Below are 16,267 nucleotides of genomic sequence, written 5' to 3'. Positions count from 1 at the left end.
GCCTCCTCCCGGGGAATACTGGGGACTCCCAGGCCACAAGCGGGCCGCCCAGCCCCAGCTGTCCGCACTGGGCAGAGCGGCCGGCCGACGCGGGCCCCGCCCCTCCCTCCCCCACGGCCCCGGTTCTGGCGGGGGTGGCTCACGCGCATCTCCTCCTCTCTCCCTGCCAGGCCGCATCTTGGACCTGAAGACCGGCACGGTGAAGAAAGAAGGGCAGCAGTCGTCCATGCGCATGTGCATGGGCTCGCGGCGCTCCTTCATCTGCAGGATGAGGTGGGTGGGGCCGGCGCGCGCTTCCCCACCCTGGGCGGGGCGGGGCTGGGCGTGCAACCCCTTGGCCCCACCGTCCAGGGGCCTCCGGGGTCCCACTGAGGCCACGCGTGCTGCCTTGGTTCCTCCTCGGCCTCAGCGTGTGCAGCTGCAGACCCCTCGCTCTGTCTTGTAAGCATCGCTTGGCCCTGTCCCCTCCCACGTGGGTTTCCCGTGTGTTCCGCCTTCCCTGGATTCGCATCACCTTGTCCCCTGGATCTTCTGACTTCCTGCCCTCTGCAATCCAGCCGCACCCAGATCCCTTATTTCTCAACAGGTTCTGTGTTAACGGCCCAGGGATGTCACACCTACTTCCTGTAGCAGCCCCTAGATTCCTAACTGGCCTCTAACTACCGAGTGAATTGATATGTTCAGAGCAAATGTCTTGGTTCCATGGATAAATGTTAGTGCTCTGGGGACATCTTCTGCACATGTTTGCTTCGTACATCGCCATTGAAGAGACGCAGGGGCGATTGAGGTTGGCTGGGATCAGGAAGGTTCAGCCATGTCCTCAAAGGAGACACAGCCAGGATCTCGAATCCTCAACCCCGGGCCAGACACCCCCAGCCCTTTCACCTGGTCAGGGGTGCAGGACGGGCAGCCAAGTCTGTCTGGGCTGTGGCGGTCAGGAGGCAGAGCTGTGAGATGACGCCCTCCACTCACACAGTTATCCAAGAAATTTATATGCGGGGCCCCTCTGTGCTGGGTGCCCTTCAAGGTGCTGGGGGTTGGATTTTCAAGGAAGCAGACCAATATCTGCCCACCAAGGACTTCATTTTAGTGGGGGTCATATGCACTAGGCAAAGTTCCAAGTAGGGATGTGACAGTCACATGTTGCTATACACTATGGGGGAAATAAAAGCAGATTGGAGAAGGAGTAGAGGGGCTGGCACTGTGGTGTAGTGGGTAAAGCCACCTCCTGCAGTGCCAGCATCCCATATGGGCGCCGGTTCGAGTCCCAGCCGCTCCACTTCTGATACAACTCCCTGCTTTGTGTGTCTAGGAAAACAGAAGAAGATGGCTCGAGTCCTTGGGCCCCTGAACACACCTGGGTGACCAGGATGAAGCTCCTGGCTCCTGGCTTTGGACAGGCCAAGCTCCAGCCCTTGTGGCCATTTGAGAGTGAGCCAGCGGATGGAAGAGTCTTTGTCACCCTCTGTCTAACTCTGACTTTCAAATAGATAAATAAATCTTTTATTTATTTAGTTAGTTAGTTAGTTAGTTAGTTTTTAAAAAGAGTAGAAGGCAGTAGGCATGACTGACTGACATGGTATTTAGGGAGGTTAGGGGAGGTTGATGGGGTGACGTCTAAGCACAGACATGAAGAAGGCTAGCGGATGAGATACGGGAACTTCTAGGTAAAGACAGCACCAGGTAGAGGGGATGGCAAGTGCGGAGACCCCCAGGCAGGGCAACCAGCGACCAATAAGGAGATTTCTGTCTCAGAAGTGGAGCAGAATGAGTGGGGAGTCGTGCACAGAGGTGAGGCGAGAGTCCTGGAGGTTGCATTGCGTTGCCCCACGGAGACTCCGGCTTCTCTGAGCTGCGAGGTCGCTGCATTTGGGCCTCAGGTTCAGGTTCTATGTGGTGTTGAAAGGTGGCTCTGGCTTTGTGTGCAGCGAACCTTGCAGAGGAAGAAGCAGAGAGCAGGTCAGGGTGGTAACTCAGGTGAGACACGTGGTGACCGTGATCATGGCAAAGGGCGGTCAGAGTTCAGATATCTTCACAGACACAGCCAGCCATTGTGTGTGTGTGTGCATGTGCGTGTGAGTGTGTGAGTGTGCATGCGTGTGCATGCGTGAGTGTGTGAGTGTGTGTGAGTGAGTGCGTGTGTGAGTGTGCGTGTGTGTGCGTGTGAATGAGTGTGCGTGAGTGAGTGTGAGTGTGAGTGTGCGTGTGAGTGTGCATGCATGTGAATGCGTGAGTGTGTGTGAATGAGTGTGTGTGCATGAGTGTGTGAGTGTGTGCGTGAGTGTGTGTGTATGTGTGTACGGGTGAGGAGGTGTGAGAGAAGGAGAGAAGTCCGAGACACATCCAAAATTTGTTTCTATTCCAAGGGAAGATTGGAGCTGAGGAAGGCTGGGCAAGGTACAGGGAGATGCCGGTCCTTTTCAGACAACTAAATGGACACGAGGAGTAGACAGTTGGGTGCAGAATTCTGGAATCCAAGGGAGAGGTTGGGTTGCAGGATAAGGACTTGGGGACTGACATCAGTGAAGTGGGACCCCTTGCCAGGAAACTGCGGTATGAGATCACCTGGGACTGTGCCCAGGTCCCTCCCACAGAGGCAGGTGAGGGGCACCCACCGAAGAGGGGCAGGAGGAGCAGCGAGGCAGGTGGGGGGGAGGGAGGGAGGGCCAAGGGAACTTCCAGGAGGAAGCGGGGACACACTCACTGCCCAGCACCAATGATGGGTCCTGAATGTGAACTTTGCAGGAGCAGCAGGCGGAGCTGGGGCTGGGGACAAGGGAGTGAGGCCGAACAGAAACCGCGCCCGCCATCCCTGGCACATGGTCTCTCCTTGCAAGTCCATCGTAATTTAGATGCATTGTCTCCTGCTTGGGTGATCTTCCCTCCTCTCTGCCAGGACCCTGGAGCCCGAGGAGGCTCTGAGCCTCAGGCCTGGCACGGTGCAGCCAGGCACTAACCTCACTGTCACCCAGCTGCTCAGGACTGGAACCATGAGGACCACTGGAGTGTGTGTTGTGTCCTAAGAAGATCCAAACAGTAGATGCTTTAAAGAAGTGCGCATTTGCCATAATTCAAAGTAATGTTTTAAAGGAGTTTTTAAAGATTTATGCACGAGAGAGAGAGGAGAGAAGAGAGAGATCTTCAGATCTTTCATCCACTGGTTCACTCCCCAAATGGCTGCAATGATTGGGACTGGGCCAGGCCAATGCTAGGAGCCTGGAACTCCATCCTGGCCTCCCACGTGGGTGACAGGGGCCCAAGTACCTGGACCATCTTCTGCTGCCTGCCCAGGAATATCACAGGGAGCTGGATTGGAAGAACAGCTGGGACTCAAACCCACGCTCATACTGGATGTTGGCGCCGCAGGAGATGGCATAACCCATGAGCCACAATGCCAGCCCCACAACTGAGCTTTCAAACAAAAGGCTGGTTAACCAAGGTGGCCTGTGTCGAGGGACACCCTGCCTCTCTGACCCTTGCCGGGCCCTCAGAGCTAACAGGGCTGTTTTGCGCCCTAGTACAAGAGCTGGCCTTCAGAGCCTTGAGTATAGTGAGCCTCGTCTCTCAGCTCCTCCTGTTCAGGCTCAGCAGCTGGCCTTGGTATGCTGTCAGGAGACCTGGAGGAAACCCCTCCCCCAGCCACAGCCACAGGTGGCGTTGGGGTGACGGAACACAGGGGCATCTCCCTTTATCTGGCCTGGCATCTCTCATGCTGTCTGTCCCCTGTGCAGCTGCCTAGGGCAGGCTGGGGGCTGGGAGTCCCCTGTGTCAGTGTCCACCCGGGGATAAAAGGCCTGGGTCATGGCAGGGTCCATCCTGCGGTGCTCTGGCAAACAGAGGGCATGCCCAGCCCGGCTTGGTGGGCAGTGAGCAGAGCACCCACAGTTGCCCCCCGCTGAGCTATTCCCTTATGAGCTGACTGCTTGGAGGCCCCCTAAAACCCCGTGTCTATTAGAAGCTGTTCTCTCCGCCCTGTCAACCCACGGCAGGCAGCACCTTCCCTGTCCCAGAGCCCTGCAGGGCATGCCAGGCCCTCACTACCTGGGTTTCCCTGACAGGCGGGCAGTACAGCCATCCGTTGAGAGCGTAACCTCTGCCTCCAAGTACAACACACTGGGCACAGTCCGCCAGCCCGGGACAGAGAGCCGTGCCGCCGTCCCTGGGCGGCAGCGTCATAGAGTGATCCTACTGGCAAAACTCCCCCTGCTGGTGCTGGCAGCTGTCCAAGGTCTCCCTGCTGTGGGACAGTCAGGACGCCCGGGATGTCACTTGTCATGCAGTTGGGAGAGGGAAGAGCGGGCCACCAAAGAGGCGTATGCAGGCTTTCATGTCCAGCGCCCAGGGTTCTCAGAGCGTCTTTGAGAAGGGGCACAAGGGAAGTCCCAGCCGAGTGCGCCCTGTGTCCCCTCAGTGAAGGGCCCGCAGCTGTGTCTGTGCACCCCGCATGCCGCTGTGCCGTGTGCCATCCCCGGGCGTCCAGCTGTGCGCTTACTCTCGGAGCCAGGACCTTGCCGGGGGCCAGGGAGAGTTTCTACAGCTGTGATGCTGCCGGGAGGTACTTCTGCTCATCAGCTGGCGACATCTGTCTGCAGTGGCCGTCCCTGCTCAGGCCTGGAGCGACATTGCCGCTGTCATCACCCGCTCCGCCCGTTTCCTGAGAGCCCACCCCGACCCCAGCACTTCTGAAATGCCCTGTGGGACGGAGCCGGGCAGGGTGTCTCCTAGAGCCTCTCTGGGGGGATCTCCAGACTCAGGGCTGTGCCTCGCAAAGTGGCTCACACTGTCCTTCCTTGGGTGGTGGTCCCTGCGCCGTGGAGGGACCCGGGCTGTGCCGGCACGCACTGGCAGAGCCCGCCCCTCATTCTGCCCCTTTGGTTCCATCCTAGGTGTGGAAACGCCCCCTTGGATCACCTTCCCCTGAACAGAATCACCACCATGCGGAAGCGCTTCAGGTCAGTGCCCCCTTCTGCTGGGCACTTGGGGGAGGCTGAGGGGGAGCCCGTGCTGGAGAGAGGAGGAGATGAGATGAGGATGGGGGGTGGGTGGAATTGACTCGGGATCTCAGGCCACGTGGGAGGAGGGAAAACAGGATGGTGAAAGTCCAGCTTGGAAACCACAAAGACAAACAAGGAGCCCGGTAGCTTCCGTGCCGGAGGAGTCATCAGCATCCTCACCCGGCCTCCACGCCATGAAAACATTTTCACAGCTGTTCTTACTTTAGGAACGGTCTCGGCCCCGTGAAAGAAGGAGAGGCCCAGTACGCCGTGGTCCACTGCACGGGGTACATCAAGGCCTGGCCGCCAGCAGGTAAGCAGACCGTCCCGTGTCTGGGTGCCCAGGGCCCTGGAGGCCACTTACACCTGACCACGCTGTCCTGTTAGAAAAGCCCCCTGCTGGTCTCACAGTCAGCTTGGTAACCGGAGAAAAGTCCCCCTTGAAACAGAGTTCCCCCAAAGCTGCCCGCGCCAAGATGATTGGAGCCCTAGCAGCTCTTCTCCGTGCTCTGAGACACAGGACCCTCCGCCGGTTCAGCGTGGCCAGTTGAATTGACAGCTGTGTCCACGTGAGCAGAGAAATGCGAGTGAAAACCGCACAGCGAGACGCCTTCCACTCTCCCCAGGACAGTTCCACTGAAAAGCGGCTGCTGGGGAGAGGGCACGGAGCAATTCCACATGGCTGGTGGGAATGCGACGTGGTGCAACCACCGGGGGAGTGGTATCCCTGTGCAACTGTGGAACCCGGCGGTTGCTCGCTCCTAGGCGTGTACCCAGGAGAACTGGAATCCTACATCCCCCAAGGAATCCGTGCACGAATGATCCCACCAGCAATATTCATAATGGCCAAAAAGTGGAAGCAACTCAAATTACAGCATAACCAACTAACTAAAGTGTGGTATATCCATGCAAAGGGATATCATTCATCCATAAAGAGGAACAAAGTATTGAAATAATAATGTAGACGAACCTTGAGAATGTCATGCTCAATTTAGGAAGCCATTCACAAAAGACCGTGTGGTGTATGCTTTCATTTCTCCGAAATCTTCAGGATAGGCAAACCCATCGAGACAGGCAGTAGATTTGTGATTTTCAAAGAGAGCGAAGAATGGAGAATGACTACTGGCTCGTTCAGTGGGTACAACAGTAGGTGCGGTGTTTTATTTTGGGGTGACAAGAGGGTTATAAAATGAGATGGTGGAGGTGGTTGCACAATTCTATAAACACACAAAGAAAAAACATGGAATTATACACATTCGATGGCAAATTTATGGTACATGAATTAGATCTCAATAAACCTGGTTTTCAACAAAAGAATACATACAATATGAAACAATTTGTGCAAACTCTGTGACCCGGAATGTGCTATATTTCAGCAGGCGTCCCGATGTCAGCTGAAGAATAATGCGCATTCCTCTGTGGTTGTGGGGAGTATTCTACAAATGCCGGTCACATCAAGTTGATTGCTAAGCTGTTAAAAGCAGCTGTCTTTGTATTGGATTTTTTGCATGCTGGATGAATCAGTTGCTCAGAGAGGAATGCTGAAGGTTCCAGCCGTCATACTGGGTTTGCCTATTTCTCCTTGTAGCTCTCTCGGCTTTTGCCTCACATATTTCGGTGCAGTCTTAGTTGGCGCGTGCGTGTTAAGGATTGTTGTGTCTTGGAAAACTGATCTTTTATGTAATGTCCCTTTTCTTTATCCCTGATAATTTCCCTTTCTCTCAGTTCTGCTTTGTCTGAATTTAATTTAGATTCACTAACTTTCTTTTAAAAAAAAGATTTGTTTTACTTATTTGAAAGAGTTACAGAGAGAGATGGAGACAGAGAGGTCTTCCATCCGCTCCCCAGATGCTCACAGCAGCTAGAGCTGAGCTGATCTGAAGCCAGAAGCCAGGAGCTTTTTCTGGGTCTCCCGCATAGGTGTAGGGGCCCAAGCACTTGGGCCATCTTCTACTGCTTTCCCAGGCCATAGTAGAGAGCTGGATGGGAAGAGGAGCAGCCGGGACATGAACCGGCACCCATATGAGATGCTGGCGCTGAAGGCCTGGGCTTTTACCCTCTGCACCACAACATCAGCCCCTCTAACTTCCTTTTTTGATTAGTGTTAGCATGGTATGTTTTCCTCAATGATTTTAGCCCAATCGTGTCTTCTTATTTAAATTGTTTTCTGCTGGCGCCGCGGCTCACTAGGCGAATCCTCCGCCTTGCAGCGCCGGCACACCGGGTTCTAGTCCTGGTCAGGGCGCCAGATTCTGTCCCTGCTGTGGCCAGGGAGTGCAGTGGAGGATGGCCCAAGTGCTTGGGCCCTGCACCCCATGGGAGACCAGGAGAAGTACCTGGCTCCTGCCTTCGGATCAGCGTGGTGCACCGGCTGCAGCGCGCCAGCCGCGGCGGCCATTGGAGGGTGAACCAGTAGCGAAAGGAAAACCTTTCTCTCTGTCTCTCTCTCTCACTGTCCACTCTGCTTGTCAAAAAAATAAAATAAAATAAAAAATAAATAAATAAATTGTTTTCTTTTGAATACAATATAGTTGCAATCTATCCAACTCTGATACCCTATCTTTTTTTTTTTAAGATTTATTTATTTATTTATTTGAAAGTCAGAATTACAGAGAGAGGAGAGGCAGAGAGAGAGAGAGAGAGAGAGAGAGGTCTTCCATCTGCTGGTTCATTCCCCAATTGGCTGCAATGGCCAGAGCTGCACCGATCAGAAGCCAGGAGCCAGGAGCTTCCTCTGGGTCTCCCATGCGGGTGCTGGGGCCCAAGGACTTGGGCCATCTTCTGCTGCTCTCCCAGGCCACAGCAGCCTTCTCCCTTTCCTATGTACATCTGAGTTCCGACTGGTACCAATTCCTTCTTCTTGAAGAACTTGCTGGGACTTTTCCTGCAGGGCAGTTCTGGTGAGGAACCCCCTGTTTGTTTCTGGGGGAGCCTTTGTTTCTCCTTGACATGCGAAGGATCATCTCACTGAGTCTGCAAGAGTAAGTCACTCCAGAGCAGCAGGTACCTCCTCTGAGACGGGAGGGTGCCACTGCCGCCTCTTCTCGCCAGCACGATTCCGTCATCCATGCGCACCGTCCTCACCTCTGTCCTACAGGCAGTGTGCAGTTTGCTCTCAGCTTCTTCCAAGGTTTTCTCTTTATGCCTGATTTTCTACAGTTTACCCAGGATGTGCCCAAATGTAGCTTCTTACATATTTGTGCTGCTGGATGATCTGTGTCGTTAACCTTGGAAAATTCTCGGACATCAATCCTTCAAATATTACTTTGGCTCCATTCTGCTTTAGATAGCCCGTCTATATGTATGTTCCACCTATGGAAATTATACTGCAGATCTGGGGTGTTCTCTCCTGGCTTTTTTTCCCCTCTTTGTTCTTTTTCCTCCTGGCATCTCACTTCGGGAAATCCCAAAGTGGCACATCTTCAAGGCCACTGCTGCTTCCCTTGGCCACATTCAGTGCATTGATGAGTCTCTCAAGGACATTTCTTGTTTCTGCCCAGTTTTTTATTTCTAGCATTGCCTTTTGGCCTTTTCTTAGGGCTTGCGCCCCTTTTCTTACCGTATCCAGCTGTTCTGTTATACTGTCTACATTTTTCTGTAGCGTTCTTACTGACCATGGTCATTTTTTTTTTTTAGTAGAAAGCTTTTATTTAATAAGTATAAATTTCATAAGTATGACTTTTGGATTATAGTGGTTCTTCCCCCCATACCTGCCCTCCCACCCCCAAACCATCCCACCTCCTACTCCCTCTCCCATCTCATTCTTCATTAAGATTCATTTTTAATTATCTTTATATATAGAAGATCAACTCTATACTAAGTAAAGATTTCAACAGACTGCACCCACACAGACACAAAAAATATAAAGTACTGTTCGAAGACTAGTTTTACTGTTAATTCTCATAGTACAACACATTGGGGACAGAGATCCTACATGGGGAGTAAGTGCACGGTGACTCCTGTTGTTGATTTAACAAATTCACACTCTTATTTATGGCGTCAGTAATCACCCGAGACTCTTGTCATGAGCTGCCACGGCTATGGAAGCCTCTTGAGTTCACAAACTCTGATCTTATTTGGACAAGGTCATAGTCAAAATGGAAGTTCTCTCCTCCCTTCAGAGAAAGGTGCCTCCTTCTTTGATGGCCCGTTCTTTCCACTGGGATCTCACTCACAGAGATCTTTCATTTAGGCCATTTTTTGCCACAGTGTCTTGGCTTTCCATGCCTGACACGCTCTCAATCATGGTCATCTTAATTTCATGGCTGTAGTTTCACATCCGAGATGGATTCTATGCCTACTTTGTCTCTTCAGACTGCTTGGCCTTTCGCGTGCCCTCTTCAAAGTAGCCCTTTGTGGAAACCCTGTCATGCTATCTCAGGTAACAGGATATGGAGGTCAGCAGGCCTGAGTGTGAGGTGCAGAGTCTATGCATAGTTTTTTCACAGCATTCATTTTCCATGAACTTTTCAAAGACCATTCCTATATGTAGATTTCCAAATATTTTGCCACTAAAATAAACTTATCTTTTACCTCCACTTTTCCACGAGTTTTTCCAAGTATTTCCCCATATTAATCTCACTACAAATTGGGCTGTATTTAATGTCTGTAGCATCAGAGCTATAATGTTCTCTCAGGGGACCCCAACAAGCCCCTTCTTACTTAGAGTGGCCACCCAGCCATCACCCGGTGTTGCTACAGCCCTGGTGTGAGGCTAAGATGTGAGGAAGGGAATTGTCCTGTGGTCTTAGGGTTGAGCCAGGGTCTCCCACTGGACCTGTCGGGGGCTGGGACGTTCATAAGTGTTTCTTCGCATCCTCTCCCTGTAGATCCAGGAGAAAGGACAGAGTGTGCTGGAATTGGCCAGCTGCCCTCTTCCTGATGGGAGGGAAGGCTCCAGTCAAGTCCTCTTTCCTGGGGAACATTGTTGGAGAATGCTTTGGGCGTGTTTCAGAACGACTGCCCTTCCTGTCCCTCTACCCCAGGTGGGAGGGAATTGTTCTTGGTTTTTCACCGCAGGCTGCTGGGGAGAAAGCCCATGAACACGTGCGAGCCCATTCGTATACGTTTCAAAGGCATCCTTTGAGGAAAGTACGGTCAATGAAGTTGAAAAATATAGATTCACCCCCTCACTGAACATGGATTTGTGGGCCTCCCGTAATCTATGTGCTGGGCATGGTTCCAGCCACTGAGGTAGAGCGCGTGAAAGAGGCAGATTTCCACGCGCGGAGGAAGGGATGGACAACAGGGGACAATGGGGAGTCGGATCTGCAGTGCGTTGGGTCATCCCTGCTGAAGCTGTCCCCCCAGGAGTCGGCGGCGGACAGATGGCTATTAGTGCCGTGAGCCTCTGTGGGCCTCTGGGGAGGATGGGCCTGGAATGAGACCAGGAAGCCATCCAGTTGCATCGGAAATGTTTTCCTTCCTTTGAGATAAAAGTGACATGAGGCGAATGTGTGAGAATGTTAACATGTGTCTCGGGCCGCCACAGACTGCGTGAGTCATGGAGGAGAGAGGTTGGTCTTGGCTCCCAGACCCAACAGCACGGGGCCGCAGATGGGGGCACCGGCTGTGGGCAGGCTCCCAAGGGGGCTTTGGGCACCATAGGGCAAGAGGCAGGGAGTGGCAGTGTCTGTGGGGAAGTGTGACTGTGTGTGAGAGAATGTGTGTCTATGTGAGTGTGTGTGTATATATGTGTGACTGTGTGTGTATATATGTATGTATGTGTGTGTGCATGTGTATGTGAATGTCCATTGTGTGAGGGCATAGTGAGTATGTATACATGTGTGAGTGTGTGTATGTGTAATTTGCATGCATGAGTGTGTGTATGTGTATGTGTGACTGTATATGAATGTGTGGTGAGTGTGTGTATGTGTAATGTGCATGCAAGAGTGTGTATATGTGTGTGTGTGACTGTATATGTGTGTATGAATGTGTGTGGTGAGTGTGTATGTGTAACGTGCATGCAAGAGTGTGTATATGTGAATGTGTGACTGTATATGTGTGTATGAATGTGTGTGGTGAGTGTGTATGTGTAACGTGCATGCATGAGTGTGTGTATGTGAATGTGTGACTGTATATGTGTGTATGAATGTGTGTGGTGAGTGTGTGTGTGTAACGTGCATGCATGAGTGTGTGTATGTGAATGTGTGACTGTATATGTGTGTATGAATGTGTGTGGTGAGTGTATGTGTAATGTGCATGCATGAATGTGTGTATGTGTATGTGTGACTGTGTATCAATGTGTGTGGTGAGTGTGTGTATCTGTAATGTGCATGCATGAGTGTGCATATGTGTATGTGTGTATGAATGGGTGTGGTGAGTGTGTACATGTGTGTGAGTGTGTATGGATGAGTGTATGTGTGTGAGTGTATGTATATGTTTGTGCATATATGTGGGGATGGGTGTGTGTGTACATGAGTGTGTATGTGTTGTATGTGCATGAATGCATGAGTTTGTACATGGGGTGTGTATGTAGGTATGGGTGTGTGCATGTGTGTGTATGAGTGTGTATATGTGTGTAGTGTGTGTACATATGTGTACATGGGTGTTCACATGTAGGAATGGGTGTGTGCATGTGTGTGAATGCATGGTGAGTGTGTGGACATATATGAGTGTGTATATGTGTAGTGTGTGTATATGTGTGAGTGTGTGTATGTATGGTGAGTGTGTGTGCATGTCTGTGAGTGTATGTATGTGTGAGGGTGGTTGTGTATGAGTGTATGCTGAGTGTGTGCACATGTATGAGAGTGTGTGTCTGTGTGTATATTGGTGTGTGTAGTGGGTATGTGTGTGTAGTGTGCATGTATGAGTATGTGTATGTGGGTGTGTGCATGTGTGTGAGTGTATGCTGAGTGTGTGGACATATATGAGTGTGTATATGTGTAGTGTATGTGTGAGTGTGTGTATGTATGGTGAGTATGTGTGCATGTCTGTGAGTGTATGTATGTGTGAGGGTGGTTGTGTATGAGTGTATGCTGAGTGTGTGCACATGTATGAGAGTGTGTGTCTCTGTGTATATTGGTGTGTGTAGTGGGTATGTGTGTGTAGTGTGCACGTATGAGTATGTGGGTGTGGGTGTGTGCATGTGTGTGAGTGTATGCTGAGTGTGTGTGTTTGAAAGTGTGTATATATGGGTGAGATTGTGTGTAATGTGTCTGTGTGTGCAGGTATAGTGTGTGTATGTATGTGGGTGTGGGTATGGATGTGCATGAGTGTGAGTATATGGTGGGTGTGAGGATGTGTTTATATGTGTGTGGGTATGCGAGTGTGTAGGGGGTGATGTGTCCACTCTCTCTTCCTCTTCTTGCAAATCCAGTCAATCCTGGGGCCTCCCCACCAACGACTTTGTCCTACTCACCTCCCAAAGGCCCCCGCTTGTACACGCCACATCTGGGGGAAGTTTTCACCTAGTACCTCCCAGTGGGGCTTAACCTTCACCCTGCCGGGCCCACATCCACCCCCAGCAGCACGTTCTAAAGGCAGGGGAGAAGCTGAGGGCGGTTTGGAGCCGTGCTGTGCGGCACAGCGCCTGCGGGTCACAAGACCTGTGTCTGTACTCACGTGTTGTGGAGAGGGGAGATCTGGTGCAGGGTCCTTACCCACCCCCGAAGGAGCAGCCCTCCCTGTAAACCCAAAGACAAAAACCTAACAGCAACAGCAACCAAGCAACAAACGGAGGCGTTTGGAGGCCCTGGGTGTGTTTCTTACCTTTGCTGTGGGGTTGGTAACACGTCCAGAGTCACCAGATTGTGTTGTCAATTATGTGTGGTTTCTCGTATAGTGATTCTCTCTCAATAAATCTGCAGAAGAACCCCTGTGTGTTAGGTACATAGGTGTTTCTTATATATTCTCTATAGTTTTGTTTTAAATATTTATTTATTTGAAAGTCAGAGTTACACAGAGAGAGGAGAGGCAGAGAGAGAGAGAGAGAGAGAGAGAGAGAGAGGTCTCCATCTGCTGGTTCACTCCCCGGATGGCCACAATGGCTGGAGCTGCGCCGATCCAAAGCCAGGAGCCAGGAGCTTCTTCTGGGTCTCCCACATGGGTGCAGGCACACAAAGACTTGTGCATGGCCCTTGACTTAGTCCGAGCCTCCCTCAAAATATGTATTTCATTAAAATCCTATATAGGTCACTGCAACCCATGTGAGCAAGCAAATATTGAATAAATCGGACACAATGCATATGGCCCCAGATTACGTTCAAAGAGACACCAGTGTCGTCTTCTCTGTTGTAAAAATTTATTTATTTAAAAGTATTTATTTAAAAGGCAAAGTGCCAGAGAGAGAGGTAGAGACACCAAGAGAGATCTTCCATCGGCTGGTTTACTCCCCAGATGGCTGCCATGGCCTGGGCTGGGCTAGACCAAAGCCAGGAGCCTGGAACTCCATCTGGGTCTCCCACATGGTTAGCAAGATCCCAAGTACCTGGGCCATCTTCTGTTGTATTCCCAGGCACATTAGCAGGGGACTGGATCAGGAGCAAAGCATCCAGGACTCAAACTGGCGCTCCCTATATGAGATACTGGCATCAAAAGCCACAGTCGAATCCACTGTGCCACAACACTCCAGACCCCCAATGCCATCTTTTTTTTTTTTTTTTTTTTTTGACAGGCAGAGTGGACAGTGAGAGAGAGAGACAGAGAGAAAGGTCTTCCTTTGCCGTTGGTTCACCCTCCAATGGCCGCCGCGGCCGGCACGCTGCGGCCAGCGCACTGTGCTGATCCGAAGGCAGGAGCCAGGTGCTTCTCCTGGTCTCCCATGGGGTGCAGGGCCCAAGCACTTGGGCCATCCTCCACTGCACTCCCTGGCCACAGCAGAGAGCTGGTCTGGAAGAGGGGCAACTGGGACAGAATCCGGCGCCCCGACCAGGACTAGAACCCGGTATGCCGGCGCCGAAAGGCAGAGGATTAGCCTAGTGAGCTGTGGCACCAGCCTCCCCAATGCCATCTTAATGCTTGAGGGAAATCAGATATTTCATAGGATGTTGGCACTTGGCAAACAAATCTAGAAAAAGCTGATGAAATCTAAAATAAGTTAGTTTGGGCTCCCTGGTAATAGCATTGCTCCTTTTAGGTGATGAATTATTATTGCCATCAATTATAATGATGTCCATCTCATTCCACTGTCTCTGCCCAGCCCAGGGGCCTGCTGTGCATCCTTTGCTGAGGGAAGTAAAGATGGACTCGCTCCCTCAGCAGGAAGCGAAACCTCCCTGTCACCCAGTAAACTGCACCGGTAGCTTTGTGCACCGGGCCTTCCCTGCACATCAGTGGTTACAGCTGAGAGAGAGCGAGCTTCCTACACTGTGCAGATAGCGTGCCTCTCAATGCACCTCCTGAATGTGTGTGATACCAAACATGTTTTTGTTTTAATGTTTGTTTTCATTTACTAGAAAGAGAGAGAGTAGGGAAGAGAGAGATCTTGCATTTGCTGGGCCACACCCCAGGTTGCAAGGGCTGCACCAGGCCAAGACCAGAAACCCAGAACTCCATTCTGGTCTCCCATGTGGGTGGCAGGGACCCATGCACGTGGGCGGCCATCTTCCACTGCCTCCCATAGTGCGTTAGCAGGAAGCTGAATCGGAAGTCAAGGAGCCAAGATCCAAACCAGCACGCCAGTACGGGATGTGGGCGTCCCACGTGGTGCCTTAACCTCCTATGCCACAGCACCCATTCTATCAATGGGTATTAATACTCACCCAGTGCTTACTGTGGGGCAGGCGTAAGTACATGTTTCAGGTACATAACTCACATGCAGACCAAAGCCCTGTGAACCAGGTACTGTTACTACTGTTACTACTGTGTTACTACTGTTACTACTGTTGGTACTGTTACTACTTTTATGTGATGGAAGCTGAGACACAGGCAGAACCATTCCTGCCCAGACTCTTGTGGCTGGTGTGTGTGTGTGTGTGTGTGTGTGTCACAGAGCCAGCGTGGACCCAGCCAGGCCGATAGCAAAGTCTGTGCCCTTACTGAGCACATGTGTACACGCATGGTGATGCCTAGGTATCGGTTTGACGTCTCCCAGTGTTGTAAAGTATTTATTTTTCTACTCCGGTCATACGGCACACGGTGATCAGAGTGCTCTTTGCCAAAAGCCACCAGCTGGGCAAGAGGACAAGGGCTCAGGTGCTCAGCACCTGGCTCTTGGCTCTGCAGATGGCAGATGGAGAAGCAGCCTCCACCGTGCCCTGGGATCGCCCAGTGGCTGGTGGAGTTCTTGGCAGCAGGTGTAGGTCAGTGCCACCCTGGGATTCTGTGTCAGGCCTGGGAGGTTTGGAAGAGCTCGGGAAGCCAGATCTGTATTAGGAAGTTAGTTGAGACGAACGGAAGAGCAAAGGGATGGGGCTCCCTCGGATGGGGGCTGTGGTCCCCATGTGTGTGTGATGGCCAATGCGTAGCAGTGGTTGAGGGAGGCTCCTGGGGCTACGAGACACAAGGCCAGCCTCCTGGGAGTGTTACATGGCCAGGGAGACCCACACAGCACAGGCGACCCCGGCAGGGTGTGGTCAGGACAGTCGTCCCTGGAGCCAGAGAAGGGTCCCTGAGTGAGTGAAGTCACAGGGGGTTTCCTGGAGGGAGCTTACGATCAACACCCTCTCAGGACCTCACACCAGGGTCTCATTCTTCTCAATGCTTTCTTCATTGGATTAGTCCATCCCGTTCCACCAGGCAAATCCCTCTTCCCGTTCCGGGACATGGATTGATCTTTGAGTGGAGCTAAGAGACATCACGTGAGCAATGGCACCCTTGTGGGAAAACACACCCTCAGAGTGCTTGTGAAGAGGCTGAGGCCCCAGGGGCAGGCCGGCGACAGCAGGTGTCCAGAGCGTTCAGATGATGGAGGGGAGCACTCCTGGAGCTGGGTGACCGGGAGTGTTAAGGTGAGCAGGGCCACGTGGGCGGCGGACGCAGCGCTGGCCCTTGAACCTGTGCCACGTGAGGGATGGTTGGAGGAGCCAGGGCTGTTTAACTTGGAGGAAGTGAGACATGATTCCTGTCTTCAAGTATTTGAGGGGGTGTCATATGAAGCAGGAATTAATCTCAGGATAGCTCCAGAAAGGCACAGTTTGGGCCAACAAGGGCAAGTTTCCAGAAGGCAGAGTTTAACTCAAGAGGGAGAACTGAGCAGAGGATATGAACAGGGTGTGAAAGAATGTATGTGCAGATACACTAATCGCTGGGAAAACTCAGCTCCCTGTTCATCAGAGCTGTGGGCTCAAGCAATCCGATACCCTCTCTTTCCTAGCAAACGGCAAGAAGTAGAA

At 51.9% G+C, this 16,267-nt stretch overlaps 1 protein-coding gene across 8 annotated transcripts in view; it reads left to right on the top strand.

Moving 5' to 3' along the window:
- ARNT2 (aryl hydrocarbon receptor nuclear translocator 2) overlaps nucleotides 1-16,267 on the top strand; it is a 189,885-nt gene that overhangs the window by 111,993 nt on the left and 61,625 nt on the right. For all 8 annotated transcript variants that reach the window (XM_051834290.3, XM_051834295.3, XM_051834289.3 and 5 more), the window contains exons 6-8: nucleotides 171-273; nucleotides 4,887-4,952; nucleotides 5,222-5,307. In XM_051834290.3, coding sequence (XP_051690250.2) covers nucleotides 171-273; nucleotides 4,887-4,952; nucleotides 5,222-5,307 — 255 coding nt within the window. The remainder of the gene's footprint in view (nucleotides 1-170; nucleotides 274-4,886; nucleotides 4,953-5,221; nucleotides 5,308-16,267) is intronic.

Source organism: Oryctolagus cuniculus, chromosome 12 (assembly GCF_051225735.1).
Source record: "Oryctolagus cuniculus isolate XC-2025 breed Fujian yellow rabbit chromosome 12, ASM5122573v1, whole genome shotgun sequence".
Classification (NCBI taxonomy): domain Eukaryota; kingdom Metazoa; phylum Chordata; class Mammalia; order Lagomorpha; family Leporidae; genus Oryctolagus; species Oryctolagus cuniculus.
Note: the sequence above shows the minus strand (reverse complement) of the source record. Positions and strands in the feature narration are given on the sequence as shown.